Raw genomic sequence first — 26,551 nt, forward strand, 5'->3', positions numbered from 1 at the left:
AAATACAAAAAGGGTAAAAATCGAATCCAAATCTTATTCTAATGAACTTAAAGGGATAGTTCAAAACAAGCCTTTTAAAAGTTTTTATACATCAAGTTATTTTAAATATCTTGATTTTTATTCTACTTTTTAGTTTTTTTTTTTTACATAGTTATGACTGCAGAGATATTAAGCATACTGTAGATTCCAGTAACTTCAATGGAAAAACCACTTCAATCCTCCCAGTTCCAATGTAAAAAACAGATAAAGAGTGACTAGCCTATACTAGCCTGTGATATAGCCTATACAGTCCAATAGCGCACAGCTTATACCAATACATGTGAGTCAGAACATGAAACCAAAATATTCCTTATCTAGATCAGTGGTTCTCAGCTGGTTTGGCCATGTGACCCACATCTCCCCACTGACATTAAGGCACGACCCTGGTTTTGTGACTAAAGGTTCATATTAGTACCTAAAAGAAACAAAATTGTATCTTTTATTGGTATTGCCCGTGACAGTTTTTGTATATAAAAAATAAAACAATAAAAAAACATTTCCTGAGTGCACAAGCACAATGTGAAAATAGAGTATGTTGGATTAAGGCTACATAAACTATAACACATAATGAACAGGCCTACACCAACTAACCCGGGCTAATTCATATCTGGATGAGTTGAATGAACATCATACCTGCATGCAAATCCTTCCCAGCCAACACACGACATACCAATCGTGTTATGCATTGGTAATTTCATGATTTACTAACAACATAACACTGCATGCTTGTAATTATTTGCCTTTTATATATTGATGGTGATAGTGCGTGCAAATGCAGCGAGCTCAATATAATGACTGACAGTTTGAAATTTGTTTCATACCAAGTTATGAAAATAACATTTGAATACTGACACTAACATATCACCTGACAGCAGATCCCGAATCAGGACATTGTTTTCCTCAGGCTCGCTTAACAAGAGTTAAGTGTTCATGCTCGCGCATGAGTTCACGCCACTCAAAATAAATCTCGCAATCAAAAAAAAAAAAACCATCTAGACTTATTTGTGTTTCTTTGACTACACCCTGCACGACCCCCTCAACCCACCTGTTGAAATACACTGATCTAGATAGATAAGATAATGTAACAATACATGCCATCAGCACTTCATATTTCTCAAGAATGCCTATTGCTGCTTCAGAGACACACAGACTCAAGACTCTTCATTCCAGGGTGGGGAGTTTATTTTTCAGTGAAAAACAGTACAGCCTCTTAAGCCTTGATGGCGAATTTGCGAATGGAGTAGAGGCGGGACTTCCTCTGCATCTTCTTGTTCATCAGGTTCTCCTCATGTTTGGTCAGCTGACGACGGATGGCGCGGGTCTTCTTGGGCCTCAGGTCCAAAGGCTTGTACTTCTTACCCTGAAGATGAAGAGAACAGGGCTGTTAGAATATATTGGACTGACATTTACAAACACTTATACCTTATGAAAGCTGTAAAACCTTCCACATTTAAAGTAAATGAGCAGTTCTCACAGACTGTGAAGACAGTTTCCATAGTTGTTAACTAGAGATGTACCAATATGAACATTTTGGTTGATACCGATAATTCTTTATATTTGAAAGCTGATAACTGATATATTGGTCAATAAATCTAAATTTACATAATTTAAGAGCATAATTACAAAAACAAGTCTCACCATTAAAAGGTGTCACAAGCACACAATAATGTGCTCATTATAATTTTATGTAGCCTATAAGATGCACATGTTGAAGAGATTCCGATCATATTTCAAGCAATTCAAAACCATCATGGCGAACACATTTGAAGTGTCTCAGCTGAAGGAAATAATCCATTATTTATTTAGCTTTAATTTATCGGCCAAATTCTCTTCTATTGGGCAGATAACGAGAACATTAAAAATGAACATAATATCTGCCGATACCAATATGGTGGCCAATACATCATGCATCCCTAACATTGTAAAAAGCAATATATAGAGAATAGTTTTTCCTTTGCGCTTTTGAAAAGTTTTGCATACAGACGACAAAACGATCCCAGTTCACACGGATCCGACTAAACACTGCATTATTTATGCCAGGCCAGTATATGGCGATGTCACTTTGTAAATAAACTCTACCTATAGACTGAACATGTCATGCGCATGATGTCGCTGTTTTGTAGCTTACACAGAGACAATAACGGTGTCGTTTTTAAAAGCGTACACTTTGAAGCCTGTTTTTAAAAGTCTTCATTTTCAGGCCCCCAAAACACTGTTGTAGTGTTATAATATAATTATATTCTTATTTAATAAGAGACGTCATTTAAGCGTTCTGTCGGCTGCTCACAGCAGATGAGCGTCATTTAAAGACTCTGCTGTGAACAGCCGTATTTCTTTAGCAAGAGAGTATTCACACTGTCTCCACTTGTGCAGGAGGAGTGCTGGGTGATCGTTCTTGCTGGAGTCTAGACGGATGGTGTTGTGTAGTTGTGGGTTTGCGTCTAATAATGCATGTTATCTGAACACAATGATTGTCACATTACACTAATGACCATCACAGCTTCCCACGTCTTAGGAAAAACGTCATTCAAGCAGGAGAGCACACTCCACAAACGCTCCATGTTTCTGCCTGAAGAGACTTCATGTTGGTGTCTAGATCATATTTGGACCGACATTATAATCGGATATTCTTTTAAGTCATCATGAATTTACAATTGACCCCCCCATTTACTTTGTAAGCACATCTTACTAGTCTTGTGAAAAAAAAAAAAAAAGTGTTTGTCGAGGCAATCTTTAAATCAAAATTTGCTTATGCTCTGGTATGTTGTTCCCTTTGATGTCGTCAGTTTGGCGGCTCGGGATGAATATCCTTAACCACTCCTCCAACCATCAGTCCGCTATGAGTGAGGGGTGGAGAGGAGGAGCGCTAAAGTAAAACCCTGTCCTCCATTCAATATTCTCTTTCACTTGGAAATACATCAACACTGAAGTAAAAATCGGTTGCAAGATCCGGTTCATAGACACTTTAACATCTAGACCAACTAAAATGAGTATAAGGCATATGCATCTTTGCATAAGTATGCATGAAGGGGTGTTTTAGTGGTATTAAACTGACCTTGTAGAACTTCCTCAAATTCTCCTTCTGTGTCTGGTTGATAACTGTGAGGACTCTAGCGATGGACTTGCGAACCACGCGGCTGAAAAGGAAATTGGAAATTAATATCAGAATAATGCTTTACATTTTCAAATGTAGCCTTCAATTGATTCAAATTCAATAGAAAAGGCAGCATGCTATCAAACATTTTCTAAATATATGGAACACACACACTTACTATATACAGGGTTTGAAATTAAGACCCGCCACCAACGGTTAAAAATCAACTGTGGCGGGTAACGCCGTCAAATTACTAGCCAATTTGGCGTGTTACTCGTTTACTCTCTTTTCTGGGGAAATCTGTGAAAGCCAAATCTGCGCAAATACTCAACTCATCATGATACATTATAGCGTATCGCGCATATCTGGCTTACTTCAAATAATGGCGCGCTTGTTCATTTGCATTGAAGCAATAGAGTAGATTAAAAGGCATTCGGTTAACAGAAGACAGTTATTTTCCAAAGTGTTTTTTTTTTTTAAGTGTTACATGTTTTGATCTGTCCACCTAAAATACATTTTATGAAAGGGAGGAGATGGCTCTTGTTTTGTTTGAATAAGAAATTGTATGAAATCCCAAAACAAATTTTAATTTATATATTTTTAAAAGAGTTCAGATACAAAAGCCTCCAAGTGCCATCTGAAATTCTCTTCTAGAATGATCATTTTTATAAAGCTTGTATATTTAAATAGTTTCACTTAAATGACAATTAATAGGTAATTTGCATTGCCATTTAAGTGAAATTATTGAACTTAAATATACAAGCTTGATAAAAATGATCATTCTAGAAGAAAATACCAGACAGCACTTAGAGGCTTTTGCATCTGAACTCATACATATACATATACATATATATATATATATATATATATATATATTATATATATATATATATATATATATAGTTATTCTACTAAGCAATAAAAAATAAAATAAAAAAAACAAGTTCTGAAAGGCCCATAACTTAAATTTAGTAGCCATAATTGGCCGTTGAGTGAAAAAGTTAATTTCAAACCCTGTGTGTGTATATACACATTTATTGATAAACTTAGATGTAATATAACACACATATATATATATAAACCTTGAATGTTCTTTTGATTCTTAGATCAGAACACACTAAAGAGTCAATTCACCCACATTATTACACTAAAGCTGGCACTGAATCACAGGAGCGGCCCCAAACAATTGTTCTTCCTACACAGCACATTCAGGCCAAAAGCACACATCCACGAATAGTAAACTCTGGTAAAGACTAACACCAGTGACTCCAGGAAAGCACTCACATCTTGGAGAGTTTGGAGGCAGCTCCGCCAGTAACCTTGGCCACTCTGAGCTGGGACAGTTCCACCTTCAGGTCGTCCAGCTGTTTCAGCAGCTCCTCCTTTTTCTTCCCGCGAAGGTCCCTGGCCTTGATCTTTGCCTACAATAACAACATCCATTAGAATCACTTCTAACCAATATACATGTTAAACCAGTAGTGTCCAATCCTGCTCCTGGAGGGTCACTGACACTGTCCTGCAAAGTTTAGCTCCAACCAGAATGACACACACCTGAACCAGCTAATCAAGGGCTTACTAGGCAAACTACAAACTTCCAGAAGGTGTGGAGGAAAGATAGAGCTAAACTCTGCAGGACTTCTTCATTTAACCATATTATAGACTCGTGGAATATTATGTACAAATATCACAAGTAAACAAATGCAGTTATTGAGGATTGGTTTTCTTCAATCTCCTACAATTAATATCACGGGTGTCTGATGTCGATGCTTTAAAAACATGTTGGTTCACACTTAATTAAACTAGTGTCGTCTAAAACCGGTTTTAACAATCTGTCAATGTGTGTCCGATGGCCGTTGACTGCTGAAATCTACAATATCAAAAAGTAGTTCCAAAAAAAAAGTACTTTTGTGTGCCCATTATTGCAGGTTTCAAGTTAAGTCTTACGCTACGGCTACGCTAACAGGCTACACGCACAGACCACTGTCTCGTTTTATCAATTATTTCCACTTTATATCAAGATCATCACTTCAAATACTGTGCTCAACCTCCAGCGTACAACTCAATGTGTATTTTAAACGTGTTCTCAGAGATATTAAACATGTATAATCGACCAGATTGATTTAGATTGTTGGGTTTCGGTAAAATCCTCACCATTTTTCTCGATGGCTGCCACAAGAAAGGAAGTTGCAGCGGTCACGTGGGAAAATCAACCGGGTTACGGAGGAAACTAAACGACTGTGCGAGAGGGGGTGGAATCTTCCATTCCACTCTTAAAGGGGGTGTTTATTGACTAGAATTGATTAAATTAAGCCATAATTACTCTCAAATGTAAAAGTAATACCTAAATTGAATGGTAAATACGCGAAATATATGAATGGATTGCAAATTTATGTTAGATTTCTGTTACAAAATATTCAGTGTGTTAGATATATATATAAGAAATAATGGTACGTGTTCAAATAGGTATGTTAAAGTAAAATAAAAAGTAAAATACTAAAATAAATAAACGAATTCATTTAAAATGTATTTGCTTTATAGACTCATTGGTCGACGGATTTGATAGACAGCTCATCGCCCCGCCCCTTCTTCCGGAGTACTCCATTGACCAACATGGCGCTCGTAAGAAGTGTCTACAATTTGCTCTTCAGGAGAACGTCAACTTTCGCCATTACCATCATGGTGGGCGCTGTTGTCTTCGAGAGGGTGTTTGATCAGGCTGGAGATACGGTATTTGAAAGCATAAATCGGGGGGTAAGTTATTTTTTCCATTGAATTTAGTTGATTATCATCATGACCCACCGGCAGACTGACCTTGATTAGCCCGCTGGCTAACGTTAACTACAACCAAATACTCAGTGGGATCATGAAAAGATAGACCTTAACCTAAGCCTATAAAAACACATCTCAGTTTAATAATAATATAACTTTGTCCTAATAATGATCAGATCTTATAAAAACATTTTAAGGGGATTATACAACACTGTGATGCTAAGTCTACATTTGGAGTGTCTGTACAATCTGAGTGTATCTGTAATGTGTTCTGCTCACCATTTGTGATCTAATTGTGTTTTTTTTTTGTAGAAACTCTGGAAAGACATCAAACACAATTATGAAGTGAAGGAAGAATAATCATGCTTTGATGTGGAGCCTTCATTCTGCCATCATCCCATTTCCTGATGTGACCCTGTTGGATGGTCCACCGGCTTTTGCAGTGTCTTCGGCCACCATGGTCCATCTTCCAGCCGGATTGTCCTGGGGACATAGACATTTACCGAACCCTGTTAAAATGTCACGTGATCACCTGTTATTGTATGACGTGTCACATTCTTCATGATTTGTAAATGTGTTGCTAACTTAACTCTGTATGAATAAACTCAATGACCCAGAATCCTTTAAAATCTGGTGGTTCATTTGTATAGGGATTAGAGTGGTGCAGTTCAGAACCCAGATGACTAATTCACTGCTGGTTCCTTCGAGATTTTCATATGGGGTTTTCAGTTTATGAGTTAATAAAGGTCTGTGGTAAATATACTTTGACGTTTTTAAAATTAAATGTTATATTTGCAACAGACCTTATTTTACTCATACATTGAAATTCCCCATTATAAAACCCCATAGGAAAATCTCAAAGGAACCAGTGCAGGTCATAACTGGAAATTTAGGGGGTGTTTATATGACACCATTTGAACTAAAAACAGAAAACTTTTTCATTTACATGACAACAGTGTTCTGGGGCCTGAAAACGGGTTTTGAAAATGATACTGTTATCGTCTCCATGAAAACTACAAAAACACGACTTTATGAAAATGTTAAGTCTATAAGTATTTATTTATTTATTGACATCGCCATCTACTGGCCAGGCTTTTGAATAACAGCGTTTTTAGTCTTTTTCACGGTTCTTTGTGGACGGGATTTAATAAACTTTATTTAAAACTGAATTTTTAGTACATAGTTGTCGTGTAAACGTTCCCTTAGGGGCTGTTAACACGATACACCGTTTTCAACTAAAAGCTCAAAACTCTTTGTGCGTTTTGGCCCGTCATTTACACGAGTCACGAAAATGGCATTTTGGAGCCTGAAAACGCAAACTTTTGAAAATGGGTTTCAAAATGCAAGGTTTTGAAAACGATTCCGTTATCGTCTCCGTTTAAACTATAAAAATGCGAATTTGTGAAAACGGTGACGTCATGAGATGCGTGTTTCTTTACAAAGTGACAAAGCCAACTACTGGCCTGGCATAAATAATACAGCGTTTTTAGTCGTTTTCGCAGATTTGTGTGAATGGGAATCGCTTTGACAACGTCGTCTGTACCTAAAAAATAAAATGGAAAAACTTCCGTTTTTAGTAGGCCTACACTGGTCATGTAAACATACCCTAAGTTTATTTGCAACATGTATTTCATCAGACTATAAATCCCATAAAAACCATTATGCATTTCAGTAGTGATGGAGGTGACTTCACCGAATATAGCCTGCTTTAAGACAGACTGACCACTTGGTGTCACGAGAGCACTTCTTAATCTCATTATGGCATCAGTGAGAATAGTTTGCTCACTGAACACTGATCTTTCTGTAGACAATTGAGGTCTGCTGTTGTAGCCTACACAAAGTGAAGTTAGAAAGCTCATTCAGTAACTTCAAAGTGAGTAATGTGACTGGATAAGTAAGCAGTACTGAGCTTCTTTTGAGTAAACACAGGTAAAACCACATTCTGTTGGGTCGCACTGGTCAGACATATGAACCAACGCCCATGTAACTCATTGAGGTCAGGGAAAGGGTTTGTATTGATAGTCCTATTGTTTCAAGGTTCATACACAATGGTTTCAACTCAAGGCAAATACACAAATGCTGAGTCGATCCACGTAGTAAGATAACACATTAACTATCTTTGAACAAGAACTTCTCTGATGCAAATTAATCTATATAGCTTAAAAAGGTTTCAAACAGCATTAACATATAATAGAAGAATACTTCAGGAAAGTCATATGTCAAAGGTTTCTGTTTTGTTTGAGGTTGGTGGTCACGATTTCTAATGGACAAACACAATAATCAATCCAATGAGTCATTAAAGTGTTCGAGTCATTGGCTGTGCAACATAATATTGATTAGGAGTTCACATCTTCAGCAGTTGAGTCCACAAGCTCAAATCTATAGGGTGACAATCTGTTATTTTTTATTAATATTTTGAACTAACTTTTATTTTTATATTTTCAGTTTAAATTTTTATGGGCTTTTGCCATTTTTATTTATTTATTAAATATTACTATATTAGGTTATACTTATATTTTTATTTCAAAAGCATCACAAGCCAAGATGATCGTAGAGAACATGGTCTTCACAATCAACTTGGGCTCACAATGCTTTTAGGAAACGCAGAACAGGCCATTTCAGGATTATTTCTGCATCTAATAATTTTATAATAGTGTTATAGTCCACATATTTTACCAAAATAAATTAAAAAATTAAACAATTTAACAAATTGTATTTATCCAGTATCTAGGACCACACATTATTTATATTAAGCTTCACTCGTTTTATTTTAATACTGAGAAAATTAATCAGGTGTTCAGTACAAAAGGAACTGAACATTATTTATGTACTATTAACTATGTAGGCTACTGTGTTTGGTAACACTTTATTTTACAGTGTCCTTGTTTACATATGTTACTTACCGTAGTAATAACAGTAAATTATACATAATTACATGCAATTAACCCTCTGTGGTTAATGTTAATGTTCCCTGCAATTAACCCTCAACCTCAACCCGGGAAAACCTAACCCATAGTAAGTACATGTAGTTAATTAGGCTATAATTACTCAGTAATTAAATATATAAATACACTGAAACAATGACACCTTAAAATAAAGTGTAACCCCATGTCATATAGTACTATTAACACATACATACATAGGGTGTACCTTTGGTTTGAAAAGTGGGGGGGACACAAAATCAGGGGACATTTTTTCGATTTGAATCCCATTTCCTGCATTTACATACATTTAGGGACTATGGTGATGCAAAATCCAAGAAATAATTAAGTTGATTATAATGATAAATTCTGCCTAGGATAGTAGGCTACTATAACAAAAATATGTCTTACTTTTTTATTGTTTAAAGTGACAGCAGCCACTAATTCTGTAGTCAGTAAAGTTAACCAAAGAACAAAGGGAACAGAGCAAATTACTCACTGATCTTGACTAAATAACGTTTGTAGCTGTAATAAGGATTAATCTATATTTAATTTATAATTTATGCAGTGCGGACTACTTGATAACCTTATGCAATTTCTGTATATTTCGTACCTGTTAGACAGGAAGGGCACATGTAAATATGACATTTATTATGGGTTTATGTGACGATTGTTTAAAGTTCACTTAAAATAAAAGTTGTTATTTTTGAAGCCTAATAAATGTTTAAAATAATTTTCATAGAGACATCAGTAGCTATATTAATATCAGTGATACTGGCCTTCATTCATAAAAAGATGCTATTAAACAATTATTTAAAATATACCGTCTTTATGTTGTTTTTACATTACAGTGGAAATTGGGTCTCTCGTTATTTCAATTTTATTTACTCACAAAACATTAATGGTGAACTTTTTTGACTTTATAAAATGATTCTCTCAAGTCTTGGCAATCAGCCCCTAATATTATGAACATGTAGGCTGGCTACTTAACATTAGTACATGTAATGACGCAATGAGCCAGTCTTGCTCGTCACAGATCATAAGCCAATCGCCACTCAGAACGCGCTGAAAACGCTTTGCATATTTTCAGAGCGCGCTTTAATGACCCTCCCGTCCGGGGGTGGTTCCATCTCATTCATCTAGAAAACTCCATCGTTACAAGTAGCACCCATAGATACCACTGAAATATTTCCTCTATCATTTCTCCCTTCATCAATCATGTCTTACTCTAAAGTTATCCCCGCTTTGGCCAGAGTAAAGCCGGGTCAGTTGTTTGGCACGAGGCTTCGGTCCACGGCAGCATCCACGCAGCAGAAAGAGCTGAAGACGGAAGACCGGCTGGACCCGAGCTGCACTATCGTGGAAAAGCCCTGCGATGTGGACCTCATCAGCGGGAAACCGCACACCGACAGCCAGAAGATCTCCGTGGACTTCGACAACACACAAGAAGCCTATAAGAGCAAAGACACACTGGAGCTGCTCAGAAGCCTGCTGGTGTTCAAACTCTGCACCTTTGACTTCCTGGTCGACAAAAATAAAGAGGCGAGTTACTTTTGATTTTTGAGAAACTTTTAGTTGAATTGACTGCTTTTTTTCTCTCCTTGAAGAGTTTTATTTGAATGCACACAACTTATTTGATTTATTAGATCAATATTATTTGAATGCACACAATAAATGAATAAATTAATTCATTTTTTATTTTATTTATTTGAAATTTTCTAAGATGTGTCGTTTTATAATGTGTGTGTGTGTGTGTGTGTGTGTGTGTGTGTATATATACGGACTATATATATATATATATATATATATATATATATATATATCGGACAATTTTCATATCGGTACATCCCATATATATATATATATATATATATATATATATATATATATATTATATATTATATATATATATATATTATATATATGGGATGTGGGATGTACCGATATTTTTGAGAGCCTGATTACCACAAAGCAAGTCTCACCATTTAAAGCATGTCCCAAGCACAATTATTATGATGTTCTCATTATAATTTTATGTAGCCTATATGACAGTTCCACTGCACATGTTGCTCTCAGCTGTATTCTTTTTTTGAAGTGATTCCAATCATATTTCAAGCAATTCAGAACCATCATGTTGAACAGTGCACATCTGAAGTGTCTCAGCTGTAGGAAATAATCCATTATTTATCGGCTTTAATATATTGGCAAAATTTTCTTATTATACGATAGCATTAAAAAAAATATATATGTATGTATGTATATGTATGTAGATGTATGCATGTATATGTATGTATGTATATGTATGTATATATGTGTAGATGTATGCATGTAAATGTATGTATGTATATATGTGTATGTGTATATATGTATGTGTGTATATATATATATATATATATATGTGTGTATATATGTATATGTGTATATGTGTGTCTATATATGTATGAATGTGTGTATGTATATATACACATATAAACACATATACATGTATAACATTAATATATAATATGTATGTATAATTTTTCTTTTTTCTTATAATGTTTCTCATTTTTATTTATTTATATTAGAAACTAATGTAGGCAACTTCTCAGTTTTATTTATTTATTATATTCCTCACTTTTCCCCATCCGCAGCTGATGGACCTCAGTAAGAAGGTTTTTGGCCAGCGGCTCTTCGAGAAACTAATGAAAATGACCTTCTACGGTCAGTTCGTCGCGGGTGAGGACCAGAACTCCATCAAACCTCTGATTGAGAAGAACCAGGCGTTTGGCGTGGGCTCGGTTCTGGACTACAGCGTAGAGGAGGACCTGACTCAAGAAGAGGCTGAGAAGAAGGAGATGGAGTGAGTATCAACCAAAGAGTTTGTTTTCCTTTCCTTTATCCTACTGTTCGATCAGATCAAGTCTCTTAAGTCCACATCAGAAATATCATATCTAAACCCAGATGCCAGATCATGTCAGAAGATATCCATTTTAGTCTGGCATCTAAAACCAGTAAAGCCTGTCAACAGCAAGTCTTATCCTATACCCAAAACAGTCTTCTATCAGCCGCAGAGTTTGACTGAGAAAGCCAAGGGCAGAAAACAGCAGATGAAGTGATGGTAAAAAATCAGCAGTTTATTGAATAAAGTTGCGTAATCATGTACAGGAATGACATGACATTGTTTTGAAACAATGTCACCCCTTTGACTGCAGTGCACTAGTGTAAATGGTCTCTGATTACACTCTTTCCCCATTGGTCAGTTTCAGCCATGGCCCACCGCCTGATTGGCTCATAAAGGGAGGTGTTTTTCCTCCTCCTCTTGAGGAATGCAGTCACATGAGATTGAGCCAGGAAACTCAGGCCAGCGTATTGAGAAACTCCGAGCCAGTCACGATCATTTGACATTTGAAGGTGTGGCGCACATAGTATAAAAATCACTTTTTAAATGAGGTTAATGCTTTATTCAGGACTACGTTTTGAGCTGCCAGTTTAATATATCCCTTTCAGAATCAGTCAAGGCTCACAAGTTTCTATAACACAAGGGAGGCTTGTTTCAACCCAGTCCTGTGGGAAAGTGCTCACATTTCGTTCGGTGAAAAAAGAGTAACCACACACACACACTGCATAGGTTACATAAGGTGTTTTGGGTTAGACGAGACCTAGTATTTAATTAGCATGAGGAACACAAAAGGTTCAGAACAGATGCAAAAGCTTTCAGGAATCAGCTTAACATGAAACTTATGCTGAAAAGATTTTAAAATGATTTTTAGGAACGCTGAGCCGTTGTTCATGTGACTAACATGTGAATAGGATTGACCGGAAGCATCGCAAAGCAATAAATGGAATTACATCTATTACAATAATAGCGTATTCAAAAACATGGTTAGCAAAAATATAGATGCAGTTCTCTGCAGTTCTGTAATATGAAATTATTGGGATACTGAGAACTAGACATTTTACAGCCAGTGGTTTCCCAAACAAGACAAAAATACTCCAAATAAAACCAGTTACAACATGCACTCAACTTCAGTGCAATAAAATTAAATTGCTTTAGGGTATAATTTTCATCTGTTGTAAACCATGATACACTACTATGTTACTCATGCTTGAGTTAAGAGTCTCCATTACTGCTATTCGGACATGAATGGTTCCGTAAATCAGGTGATTTATTCATTGAGATGGTATATGACATGACAATCATGATATATATATAATTGATTTATATTTTATTTTCATTCTGCTGCTATGTAAATATGTCTATAAAGTTTTATTTAATATTTTATTTCTGTTTTAGGTATTCTAGTTCAAGTAAGTTAAACTAAATGTAAATGAGAAATGTTTCCTTGGCAACTAGTTTTTTATATTTTCTTTTATTTCAGTTAACATTTTATTTAAAGTAATGAACATTTTTCATTTTAGTTAATAATAACCTTAATATAGGTTTTTATTTTAGTTTTATTATATTTTTGTTTTTAATGTCATTTTTTTGCTTAATTTTGTTGTAATTTCGTAATGTGCTTTTATTTTATTTTTATTTTTTTTCATGCTTTTAAAACATTTATATTTATTTTTTTGTAAATATTGCTATTTAGGTTTAATTTCTTTTTTATTCCAGTTTTAGTTTTTTATTTGCCAGGGCAACATTTCTAATTTTCAAGTTTTTAAGTTTTTCAACTAAGTTATTTCAACTTGTATTTATATTTTATTTTATTTTATTTCAGCTTTATTTTAACAGATGTTTTTAATAGTTTTAGTTAATGATAATAACTACCTATTGCACCTGCTAGAAAGATTCGTCTGTGTATTAAAAATCCACCATCTCTATTTTTTTGCAAGCATTTTTTGCAACATTAAAATAATTTGCGTTTGCTCAGTTGAACCAGTGTCTGCATTAGTAGCAGCGACGATCTGAGCACATGTTGCAGTTGCAGTCATGCTTGCAGCCCTATGTCTTGTTTGTACAGATACAGAAGGTCAGGTCGAATACGTCATACTTCTCATTCACAGGCCTCAACTGAGCTTTCACATTAGAGTTGCCAGTTTCAGTTATTTGCATTGTGCCAATTTGCGTTGGATAGTTTTAATTTCCCTCACAGCAAGAGAGCTAAATTTCTACACATTTCTAAATGTATCTGAAATGGATTCTTTATTGATTGAACTCTGACTGTCTGTTGACTGAGACATGTGTTGCAAAGTGTCTGACGCATGTGACTGAAATCCGAAGTGGACCAGCGTTTGTGAATCAGGTGTTTGTGTCACTGCCAGAGTGTTTTGCATCATTTAATGGTCCCAAGTGAATTCATCACCTCTTTCAATAGAGCTGACTGGAGTTCAAATGTAAAATGTCCTGGTTTAGAGGTGACCTGTTTGCAGAAACTTTAACTAGTGTTCATAAAACACAACTTTGCACTTAAACATGCTTTTTGCCTTGTTTTTCAGTTCCTGTGTTTCTGAGGCTGAAAAAGAGAGTCATGGTAAGAACAATAAATTGACTACATTAAAATTATTTGAACTAAATGAAAACATAAAATTATACATTGTTTTATTGCTGTGTTTTTAAATAAACCTGGCATATGCTATCATGATATATGTAAAATTCATCCCCGAGTCGGTTCAGTACGGTACAGTGTTACTAAATATAAAAAAAACTGTTTAAGCATCCTACTAGGATTATATATTGTTATTTTTATTTTACTACATTTTATTTACTTTTGTTGTTGCTTATTTTATTTTGTCTTGTTTTTTTGTGTTGGTTTATTTTACTTTTGTTTTATTTATTTATTTTTGTCTTACGTAATTTGTTTTGTTTTTATTTTGTGTTGTGCTGTTATGTTTTACTTTGTCTTTTTGTTTTATTTTTTGTTTTATTTTATTATTTCATCTTGGTTTTATTTGGTGTTGTGCTGTTATTTTATTTTACTTTGTATTATTTTATTTAGTTTTTATTTTATTTTTAAAGGGGTCCTATTTTACTTTTCCACTTTTTCAACTTTAGTTACTGTGTAATGTTGCTATTTGAGCATAAAAAAGATCTGCAAGATTACAAAGCTCAAAAAAATGTATTTAAAAGAATCCACTTTTCAAGAACTACAACGAATGGCTCATTTGGACTACAACGTCTATTATGAAGTCACAATGGTACTCATTTAAATAAAATGGGGACGAGACCTGGTGTTGTCGATATACAAAGAGACACTGTCTTTTCCAAAATTTCCAAAACTCATTTGTTTGACCCTTGACGAACTTAGAGTGGTTAAACTTATTTTAAACACTGTTCCTGAACATTATAACCCCAATGTTTATCTGTGCGCAGCACATTTATGGAGAACAGCTTGTTTTCAGTTGCTTTTGTAAGCTCTCGCTTTTGTAAGACAAAATTACAAAAAAACACACCACTTTTTTTTAACGTCCTGTGAAATTTGTGCTTGCTAAGCCTGTGCATGAAATCCGTTCTGCACTGTCCTCTTGTTCGTTAACATTGTCAGGGTCTGAATCGGGCTCGAATTGGTTTGAAATTGACGCTATCCTTATTCATATATACACTAGAGAAGAACTCGCAGTTATGGAGGGGCGGGACATTTCCCGAACACGTGCTACGCGAGGCCAATCATGACACACTGGGCCTGCTAACCAATCACAGCACATTTCGTATTTTGGAAGGAGGGGCTTCATCGAAATCAGCGTGTTTGAGCCAGATTGGGGAGAGAAGTGCTGTAATAATGTCAAATATGTGAAAAATAAAGTGCTTTTTGAACTATCAAGCATGAAAACATTCTAGTATACCTCAAAAACAAAATCAAGACTTCATAAAAGGGCATAATAGGGCCCCTTTAATATATTTTTATGCATGTTATTAGATTTTTGCTTTATTTTTATAAATCTGATGATGTTATTCTAAATTCACTGTACATCACGGCCTCAAGGGCCTTATCGCTTTAGTAAACAATTGTTTTATTGTATTTTCAGTGAACACCAGTGCATGCTTACCTGAGGACCATACGTGTACAGTGTTTTCCATTTTATTTTAGGGCTTTAGCATTGATTCTGGAAGGGTGTTGGCAGTTTGTTGGGTTTCATCTAGCTGGGTTTTTAAGTAACGTTAGTAATGTCACTTCGCCTCAGCAAGCATGCTGTGTTGGCAGTCATCGAGGCTGAAATAGACTGCTGTTTGCGTGTTATGGGCTCTAGTTGTTTCACTCGTTTAGACTGGTTGAAGCTGGTTTAACTGTGGGCTCTCCTGGTGAAGGGGCTGAAATTATCTTTGCATGCTCATGTTTTTTAACTCTGTGGGGTATTCTGTATCTCAGATAAAAACCTTTCCTCTGTAAGATATTAAAAAACTTTATGCAGTGCAAGGTTTTGGCCACAGCCATCATGCTGCATAAAGCTGTTCAGGATTAATTATAATAATTTTTTTATTTAAAATGTGCATGACATTCCTAATAATTTCAACATGAAATCAAAACTGGTTCTTTTATCTTTTTAAATTATGTGATGCACAAAAAATACATAATTTATAGTAGTAAAACATTTTCATTGTATGCATTCTGTCAGGAAACTGTTAATTTCAGCATCATAATGATTTTCTGACAGCTTTTTGCAACATAATGCGACACTTAGGGAAAGTTATGGTTAAAACAGAGGGATGTTTCCAAACCAGCATCTCAAAAATTGACTGATTTTTCAAATCCATATTCAGGTATGGATCATCGTGAGAAAAAGTACAAAGCTCATCGGCAGTTTGGAGATCGGCGTGGAGGAGTGATCAGCGCTCGTACATATTTCTACGCAGATGAAGCCAAGTGTGACCATCACATGGAGACATTCATCAACTGCATTAAAGCTTCTGGTGAGAGGAATATTACTTTGTCTTCTGTGCCCCTATTTTGCTTATTCTGAATTTTGGATATTACCTTTCATGTAGTGTGTAATTTAGCTGTTTGTAAATATAAAAGGTCTGCAAAGTTTCTGAGTGGCCTAAACCGAATTGTCAGTAATTCCAGTAACAAATCTGCATAATTCCAGCCTACTTTGACCCTTAAACACTGCAGTTGTTGCTAATGAAGCCTGAAAAAGTTAGGTTTGTGTTGTCGACATGTTGAAAAGATGCTGTCTGTTCTGCACTGCCAGAGCAAATACACTCTGCAAAAGGATGAAGGCTTGAATTTACGGTAAAACCGACGCAGAAATCCAGATTAAGCTAATAATGGTAATAAGCCGTTTTGTTTCCGAGACTCACTGTAAGTGGTAGACCAATCAACCGACTGGGTCATCTGACCAATCAGAGCAGAGTACTGGACCATTTGATCTGACCAATCAGGGCAGAGTTGACCAATTACAAGAGACTGGGTCGTCTGACCAATCAGGGCAGAGTAGGCTCTCAGGATCGTTTCAGACACTGAAAAATGAGGTGATGCTGCAATGCAAATTATGTGTTTTTTTTACCTTAGATGCATGTAAACCTATTGTAGGAGCCTCTTAAACAAAATTAGGAATCTTTAAAATAGTACAATAGTGGCACTTTAATATCAGGCTATGTTCATTGACATATTTGTGTTGATGTGTGTGTATTTCAGCCGGAAGCTCGGTCGATGGATTCTCGGCCATTAAGATGACTGCACTGGGCCGGCCGCAGTTCCTGGTAATTCTCTTCTTTTTTTTCTCTCTCTCTCTTACAAATAAGCTGATATCTGTGTGATTGATCTTGGTTGGTTCTGTCTTAAAGCTTCAGTTCTCTGAGGTGCTGGTGAAGTGGAGGAGGTTCTTCAACCTGTTGGCCGCCCATCAGGGCAAAGACGGCATGGCAATACTCGAGCAGAAGCTAGAACTTCAACAACTGCAGGTTTGTGTTTTGCACTCAGTCTATAATCGTTTATAACTGGGCAGTTTATAATGTGTATGAAAAGTAGATTATTGACAGGTTTTTGGAATGTTAAACTAATTTAGTGTGGTCAATAAATTGTTTGCTTTCGCAAATTTAAAGACAACATTGCAATGCTATTATATTATGTGACATTTTATAGTGAACAACATTATTCAGCAGGAAATAATGTTAATTAGAAATTGAAATTTGTGTTTTAAAAAAACACCAGGGACATTTTATTTAGGGGGGTCTATTTTGATTTTTGATGTTTAAAACTATTTACAATTTATTATGACTAATGTGTACAATTATTTATGTATTTATTAAAAAAGTGTTATTTAATATACTAAAATAAAACAATAAAACTGTGTATTCTATTCTTTTAAACTTTCTATTCAAATAATCCTGAAAATAAAATGTTTCACTGTTTCCACAAAAATAATGCGCACCACAATGGTTTCCAACATTGATAATAATAAGATAAAAATCGTAATAAGCCAATCAGCATATTAGAAGACTGGAGTAATAATGCTGAAAATTCGTCTTTCACATCACAGGAATAAATTACTTTTTAGAATATTCAATATTCAGTTATTTTGAATTGTAATATTTCTCAATCTTTTTACTGTATTTTTGATCAAATAATTGCAGCCTTGGTGGGCAAAGAGACTTCTTTCAAAAACATAAAAAAATCTTAGTCTGACCTCAAACTTTTAAACTGTATATTCATTTAAAAATGTACACATTTACATATATCTTTCTTTGTCTTTTTTATTTTTTTTGTTTATCTGCAGGACAGTTTGATCAAACTGGGAGTAGGTGCTAAATCAGACGTTGAAAACTGGTTTACTGGAGAGAAACTGGGTTCATCAGGGTAAAATTCCTCATCTGTCACTTAAACTGATTTCCCCGGGCCCTGAAGTACACACAAGTCTGTGTGTGTGTGTCCCTGCGTGTGTGTGTGTGTGTGTGTGTGTGTGTGTGTGTGTGTGTGTTTGACCATGTTTCTCTTTTGTTCTTGTAGAACCATTGATCTGTTGGACTGGAACAGTCTCATCAATGACAGAACCAAAATCTCCAACCTGCTTGTGGTTCCTAACATGGAGGTAACGTAACACACACAGGCACACAAAAAATGTGTCTAAAGCACACAAACGCTACTCTGCTCATATGAACTCTGTGTATTTCCAAAGAGTGGTCACCTGGAGCCTCTGTTGAGCAAATTCACTGATGAAGAGGAGAAACAGATGAAGAGGATGCTGCAGAGAATGGACGTCCTAGCCAAGGTATTATCACCAAAACTTCAAACAGTTACTCTGTAGATGCTGTTTGGGTAAATGATCTTAGATTTCTTGGACTGTTTGATGGTGATTGGCACATCTAAAGTTTACATAAATGTTGCGACAGAAATCAGGCGGTTGCGCTTGATTTTTACACTCAGTGGCCCTCATTTATCAATCTTGCGTAGAAACGGGCGTATATATTGGCGTAAGATTATGCTTACACTCCTCTCATCGCCTGATTTATTAAGCTGTGCGTACCTTTGAAATTCTGGTGTACGCAATACCTGCCCTTGATAAATGCTGCGGCTGAAATCGATCGTCATTAGAATAACACGCCCCTATATATTCAAGTTTCCGCTCCCCCCACGCCCTCATTTTACGCCATGGACACACGGAAGACGGCAAATTAAAGAGAAACTTCTTTGAGAAAGAGAAAGCGAAACCAGAGAAGTGGAAAGAAACAAAATTGATTTCCAGATTTTTATTATTAATGACGCTTATTGTTATTTAGAAGAAGAATGTCGTTATTATTATTTGTATTATTATTATTTAAAAGAAGAAGAATGGCATTTTTATTATTTTGTCAGTCTGAATTATTTTTTTGGTCATTGAAAGCCTTTCATTACTAAACCCAGTCCGTGCATACCTGCCGGGCCTAACCCTGCCTAACCATCGTTTCAAAGAATAGTACAACGGCGAGCGCGTCGAGTATAAACGCCTCGTCAGTTTGGGGAGGTGCGCGCGCAGTCTGCGGAGACTCGCGCTGCGGAGCCAGGCGAAAGTATAAACAAGGCTTGAAACGTCAGGTAAAGCGCACAGGCTCGCAACTGAAGGAATACATATGCCTACAATTCAAGTGCTTTGGTAAAGTCACACAAATTAATCATTGAAGTCCATGTTGCACAAAAATAAACATTGAAGTTTATAATTACTATGTTGTTGTTTTTTTTACAGTGGGTCATAATATATCATATCTTTTAGTTTGTCAGTGCGTTTTGTGGTGTTAGGAATTGTTTTTCTGCGCATTCCCGCACTCAAAACGTGCGTACACCACCTCCTGAGCAGGTGTAGGATTTGAGCGTGCTGTACGCCAAAGTCCATATTGATAAATCTCAAAGTCACCTTGGTTTTGGGTGTACGCCAGGTGTACGCTGGAAATTTGGTGTACGCACTTTTGATAAATGAGGGCCAGTGTGTCTGTGTGCATTTGATGTTTGACATTACTCTCTTAGAGTGACTTGACCCTGATCAGACATTAACCAAACACATTTCTTACTCTGACGCAAAAGCGTCTCATTTTTCCTCTGGTTTGTGTTTGCACATGTTTTTGACCAAGGAGACTTTGATAAATAGATAAGTAGAAATTATTCTGGTGGAAAAGTATCACTCTGTTGACCTTGAGCGTACATGTTAAACGAATGTAGTCAGGTGGACGATAAAACTGACAAAAACCTTCCCGTCGACTTGCCTTAACTTCTTATTGCTTGGGAGACTATAGAAACGTCTGTTCTGGACATTTTAACAATGTTCTAAATATTCTTTACAGCCCTCGTCACAAGACTGACTCATTCGTCACAAGACTGACTCATTATCTTCTGTGAGATAAGCAGACAAAAAAGCATTATAGAGGGAAATGTTTTTAAAAATACAATGTCAAACTCAAGGTAGAGTTAGAATAAACCAAATACAAAATGTTCCAGTTTTAATCTCTATTAAGACTGACGCTGAGGCTGTTAAATAAAAGATTTGTGAGATAAATGAAAGTGTTTTTATCTTCGCAAATGCTGAAGTCATTTATCTGCAGCGTTTCAGCTTGTGAATTCTTAAACTGAAATAATTCAATTAATAGACCACATTTATATGAGTACTTTCAGTAAAGATTATTATGTTTTTGATTGGCCATATATATATATATATATATATATATATATATATATATATATATATATATATATATATAAATATAAATTGTAAAATGTTTTGTGTACATATATACACAGTGTATATATATACAAATATTGTACTGTATAAAATACTGTATATACTAATATATAATGACCTTTTGTTATAAAATATATTAGGGCTGTCAAACGATTAATCGCGATTAATCGCATCCAAAATAAAAGTTTGTTTTTACATAATACATGTGTGTGTACGGTGTATAATTATTTTCTATATATAAATACACACACACACATGCATGTATATATTTAAGAAATATTTGCATGTATATATATATATATAAATATATATAAATAACACATTTTCTTAAATATATATATATATATATATATATATATATATATATATATATATATATATATATATATATATATATATATATATATATATGCAAGTGTGTGTATTTATATATAGAAAATAATTATACTCCGTACACACACATGTATTATGTAAAAACAAACTTTTATTTTGGATGCGATTAATCGCGATTAATCGTTTGACAGCCCTAAAATATATACAATTTAAAAGTAACATAAATGTAATATCACATGTACAATAATGTTAAATTATATTTTAAAAAATCAAATCAAAATGTAAACTTTTTTACTTTTATACTGTACAATATATACTTGATAATGTTTTTATTCTTTGTTCTTGCATGCATTTTATATTGTTTTTTTTTCTTCTGACTTTAACAGTGTTTTTTCTTCTTCTTGCTTATTCAGCTGTTTTCAGTCTGAGAAGTGTTTGTTCCTGTCTTAATAGTCTGTTGTTGACCATGACAGCAGGATTGTGGTGGAAATGAAGCTCTCCTGCAGGCGTGATGGTTATGTAACTGTGCTTACTGAAGTGCACTGTTACAGCTGAATAACTGAGTGTGTGTGTGTGTGTGTGTGTGTGTGTGTGTGTGTGTGTGTGTGTGTGTTCCAGCACGCTGTGGAGAACGGCGTGAGGCTGATGGTGGACGCAGAACAGACGTATTTCCAGCCGGCCATCAGCAGACTGACCCTGGAGATGCAAAGGATCTTCAACAGAGAAAAACCCAACATCTTCAACACCTACCAGTGCTACCTCAAAGTGAGTCGCTGAAACACACACACATTCCAATTCAAGCTAAACACACACACACGTCCGCACCCTCAAAATCAGCTGCCGATCTTTGCCACACCCAGACTTCTCATTTATCGTGCCATAATGTGGATGATTAAAGGATTAACATATTTACAATAACTCACGCCTGAGTTTGTCGCACGGCAGCAAAATTGCGTTGCTGAGAAGAACATAGATGCGTTTTCCTTTGAATGCCGTACAACAATCATTTTAAACTGAACCATGTAACTTTTTTGGTTTCATTGACTGCATTTTAGTGTTATGCTAAATGTCAGATTAACAATGATAGAAATGATTTGTTTTTCGCACGTGTTTGTGTGTGAGTATGCTTACTCCATTTTGCTTGCGTGAAGTTAATAGCAATATATAAGTCGCGTCATTAAAATAAGGCTGTTAACCTAAAAATAAAACAAAAGAGCAGAGTAGATAAATCTGTCTGACCATCAGAGCAGAGTAGGCTCTCGGAAAGCTCTAGAATTTTTTTCTTTTCTTCTTTTTTCTTCATAATTTGTGATTTAGGCTTTTGTTACTTCATGTTATCTCAAAAAGTCCCGCAGCCACAGAATGAGTCAGCATCGTATTATAGTGGTAAATGACCTTACCTACAACTTTCTAATGGTTTTATTGCAATAATTCTGTGTGATAAATCCCATGACAAAGTCAATAAAATAAACACCTCTGCTTGTAGGAAGCGTATGATAATGTGTCTGTGGATGTGGAGCTGTCGCGTCGGGAGGGCTGGTACTTCGGCGCTAAGCTGGTCAGAGGAGCGTACATGTGTCAGGAGAGATCTCGGGCGGCAGAGATCGGCTATGAGGACCCCATCAACCCCGACTATGAGGCCACCAACAGGATGTACCACAAGTATGTGCCTTGCGGTTAAAACGCATATTTTAAATGAAAAAAGCATTAATAAAACATATCATCGCACCTACCATATCATTTACAAGCAGTATTTTCATTTTTCATTACTTTGATTGCTGTGGATTTTTGTTAACTTGTAGAAATTGAGCTTTATTAGAGCAATATAGTTATATAACTGATATATATATATAACTGATCATAATTTATGATGAAATACTGATAAACACTGTAAAAGAATTGTGCATCTATTTAAACCATGTGGTGAAAAGGACTTTTATAATGTCACTACCTTAAATATAATGTGTGAAAGATGAAACTATTGTTTTGGGGGTGGTGGGGGAAGGTACATATTTAAAACAAAAAAACAATTAATTATTTAAGTCATTTTATTCCACATAACCCATTATATGATCCAAAAACAAGCATTTAATTATACATTAATTCTTTAAATATTTTATTTTATTCCACATAACCAATAGGCTTTATGCCCAGCTCCACTACTTCCTGAAATTCAGCCAGCTCCTTTGTTTCCTGTCTGCAATTATTGGACAAACTGATTAATCCAGGTGTGCCTGACCTCAGTAACAATAATCAGACACACCTGGATTAATCAGTTTGTCCAATAATGACAGACAGGAAACAAAGGAGCTGGCTGAATTTCAGGAAGTAGTGGAGCTGGGCATAAGGCCTATTATCTGATGAAAATCAAATATATATTTAAAAAAGGTCATATATTTTTGAATATTTGCTTTTAATTGGATAATTGTTTGTGGAATAAAATAAACAAATTTTATGTATATTTAAACACATTTATTTTAAATGAAAAATATTAAAAAATATTTTAAAATTAATATATTTTAAAACATTTAATTAATTTTATTTGATTCCACACAACCCATTATCTTAAGAAAAGCAAACATTTAAAAAAATATTTTAATTGTGTAAATGTATGCATTTTATTTTATTCCACATAACCCATTATCGGATCAAAAGCAAACATATATAAAAAATATATTGTTTAAATGTATGTTGAAAACACAATGTACCATTTAATTTAGTTTCGCCGTCTCATCTCAAATTAATGCTTTATTCCACACCAAACACACCTGCTTACCTGAGCTGAACTTGTTTTGCCCATCAATGTCACGCTACATGTGCGTCATAACTGTCCATATTTGCACGCGCATTGTGACGGGAATGTTCTGACTTGTTGCTACAAACAGAAGCAAATATTTCAGGATTAATTTCTTTTATTCTTCTGTCGCTGTCGTTGATCGAGCCCTAGAAGCTTTCATTAACCATTATCTCTCTCTGTAAGGTGTCTGGAGTACATTCTGGAGGAGATTAATCTCAACAGGATGGCCAACGTCATGGTGGCGTCTCACAACGAGGATACGGTCAAATTCACCCTGGAGAAGTGAGTCTAGAGCCAAGAAGAGATGCATGAAATACATTCAGCTCAGTATCTGTGGCTAATGCTGGGCGTACGTGTGTGTGTGTTTTTCTGTACAGAATGAACGAGATGAGTCTCTCTCCCACTGAGAATAAGGTTTACTTTGGACAGCTGCTGGGAATGTGCGACCAGATCAGCTTCCCGTTGGGTGAGTGTGTGGGAAGGAACAGATGTTGACATCAAGACTTTTTAAAAGAGCATAACAGGTCCTCTTTAATATTAGATTTAGTTTTTGGGCTCTACTAGAATAGGTTTTCACGCTTGAATGTTAAAAAAACACCTTTACACTGTTGCGGCTCCTCTCGTCTCAGTCTGTCAGTAACACTGTTTAGTTCCTGATGATGAAGCCCCTCCTTCTAAAAAGCATACTGTACTCTGATTGGTCAGCTGGATCAGTGTGTTGTGATTGGTCATCCGCATGTTTGTTGAATGCCACTCCCCTTAGTAAGTTTCTACACACTACTAACTAACTCAACCAGGCCCCGCCCCTTTATCCTGCAAATGCCATTGGGCGGGAATTATTTAAATGAGGAATATTGTGACGTGTTCGCTCCTGGGAGAAACTCAAGACTACAATGGAGGCGTTTCAGGGAGTTCAGAAACAGTGACACTGATATAGAGAATAACTCCCACTGGAGGGACTTTGTGCTTTGTAACTTTGCAGAGCTTTTTCATGCTCAAACCACAACATTACACATGTTGAAAATGTAAAAAACCATTATACATGTCACCTTTAATATTGATGCTGATAAATAGAATGAAATGTGCTGATGAAGTTTTCCGGTGTGTGTTTCAGGTCAGGCAGGATTCCCGGTATACAAGTATGTTCCCTACGGCCCCGTGAACGAGGTCATCCCGTACCTGTCGCGCCGAGCGCAGGAGAACCGCGGCTTCATGAAGGGTTCGAAAAGAGAACGCAGTCTGTTGTGGAAAGAGATCCAGCGCAGACTCTTCAATGGACAAATGCTCTACAGACCTGCGTACTAAAACACACACACACACACAACTGAACATCAACTGTATTTAAAATAAGGACCCCCTCGCCCTACCGGTGAGCACAACCATGTGAGCGTGGGGAACTCATCACAAAATGGACATTAATACATTCTATAGTTGTTATAGTTTGTGTACATCAGTGGCTGTAAAATGAACTAGAGTTAAAGACAACATGAAGGACCTCGCTTTTGCAAGACATTTAACGTCTGTGATGTGACATGAAACAAAATTCAGAGGGAAATAATGTAAGACCAGAGTTAATCTGATGAAAAGCAAACATTTTAAATTGTATTAATTATGTAAATATATATTTGATTCCACATAAAACATCTGTTGAAAAGCAAAAATTTAAAATAAAATAAGTATTATAAAATATATATTTTAAATTACATGAAACATTTAACTTTTTTTAAACTATTTTTGACATAAAACCATTATCTGATGCAAAGTAAACATTTAAAAATATATATATATATTTTTTTATATTTATCCCATAAAACCCATTATCCAATGAAAAGCAAATATATAATAGATTTATTGTTTAAATATATATTTTATTGGATTCCTCATAACCCATTATCTGATGAAAAGCAAACATTTAAAAATATGTTTTAGTTTATTAAACAACGTGATACAGAAAGTTCAGAGGAAAATAATGTAGGATATTGGGTGAGACATGTTAAGTTATTAGTTATGAAGATAAGTTATGAAGTTAAGTCAAAACATGTTTAGCAGATGGTCATGTCATGTCAGATATGGAGAAAGTTTGGGACAGTTACTAATACTGTAAATTGTTATATGTTGTCTTTAAATCAGCTCTTAATCATTCCACTGTCTTCACATCTCTGTGCGATTAGAGTCAGCTGTTCATCACTGGTTATGTTTGGAATAGCTCACAACCGTACTGCCGTTTACATGACACTGCTTTAAACTAAAAACAGAAAACTTTTTATGCGTTTTGGCCATTATCGTCTTAATGTAAACTACAAAAACTCAAGTTTTGTCTATAGGCGTCTGTACTCTATAGGCATGTAAAGTTGTTTTACAACTACTGGCCTGGCAGCGTAACAACTTTTCCAAAAAACGCAAAAGAAAAACTATTCAGTTTTTAGTACATCATTCTCATGTAAACGTATTAAACGTATTACGTATATATATATATATATTAGTATGTGCAGTATGCAGCACACTAGTACTTCAAGTTTTTCAAGTCAAGTC

General features: G+C 35.4%; 3 protein-coding genes across 4 annotated transcripts; 2 read left to right on the forward strand and 1 right to left on the reverse strand.

Annotated features, from left to right (window-relative positions):
• Window positions 1-1,199: 1,199 nt before the first annotated feature.
• On the reverse strand, window positions 1,200-5,706 carry rpl35 (ribosomal protein L35). Its single transcript, XM_081391539.1, has 4 exons — window positions 5,285-5,706; window positions 4,418-4,554; window positions 3,095-3,176; window positions 1,200-1,399 (listed from the first exon to the last, which is right to left on the reverse strand). The coding sequence occupies exons 1-4, from the start codon at window positions 5,285-5,287 to the stop codon at window positions 1,250-1,252; spliced, it is 372 nt and encodes a 123-aa protein (XP_081247665.1). The 5' UTR covers window positions 5,288-5,706; the 3' UTR covers window positions 1,200-1,249.
• uqcr10 (ubiquinol-cytochrome c reductase, complex III subunit X) lies at window positions 5,678-6,521 on the forward strand. Its single transcript, XM_081391540.1, has 2 exons — window positions 5,678-5,884; window positions 6,215-6,521. The coding sequence occupies exons 1-2, from the start codon at window positions 5,744-5,746 to the stop codon at window positions 6,260-6,262; spliced, it is 189 nt and encodes a 62-aa protein (XP_081247666.1). The 5' UTR covers window positions 5,678-5,743; the 3' UTR covers window positions 6,263-6,521.
• A 3,369-nt stretch (window positions 6,522-9,890) lies between these two features.
• On the forward strand, window positions 9,891-25,702 carry prodha (proline dehydrogenase (oxidase) 1a). Of its 2 annotated transcripts, XM_081391541.1 has the most exons (15): window positions 9,891-10,365; window positions 11,454-11,662; window positions 14,242-14,276; window positions 15,769-15,804; window positions 16,502-16,651; window positions 17,379-17,443; window positions 17,528-17,644; window positions 18,460-18,539; window positions 18,690-18,771; window positions 18,859-18,951; window positions 21,841-21,987; window positions 22,709-22,884; window positions 24,203-24,301; window positions 24,397-24,485; window positions 25,134-25,702. In XM_081391541.1, exons 1-15 carry the CDS (start codon window positions 10,042-10,044, stop codon window positions 25,322-25,324), a joined length of 1,893 nt encoding a protein of 630 aa, XP_081247667.1. In that variant the 5' UTR covers window positions 9,891-10,041; the 3' UTR covers window positions 25,325-25,702. The 2 variants fall into 2 exon arrangements, with proteins under 2 accessions (XP_081247667.1, XP_081247668.1); XM_081391542.1 differs by lacking the exon at window positions 15,769-15,804 and having other exon boundaries at window positions 9,950-10,365; window positions 25,134-25,669.
• The last annotated feature ends 849 nt before the right edge of the window (window positions 25,703-26,551 follow it).

This window comes from Scardinius erythrophthalmus (genome assembly GCF_964197995.2).
Source record: "Scardinius erythrophthalmus genome assembly, chromosome: 17".
NCBI classification, from domain to species: Eukaryota; Metazoa; Chordata; class Actinopteri; order Cypriniformes; family Leuciscidae; genus Scardinius; species Scardinius erythrophthalmus.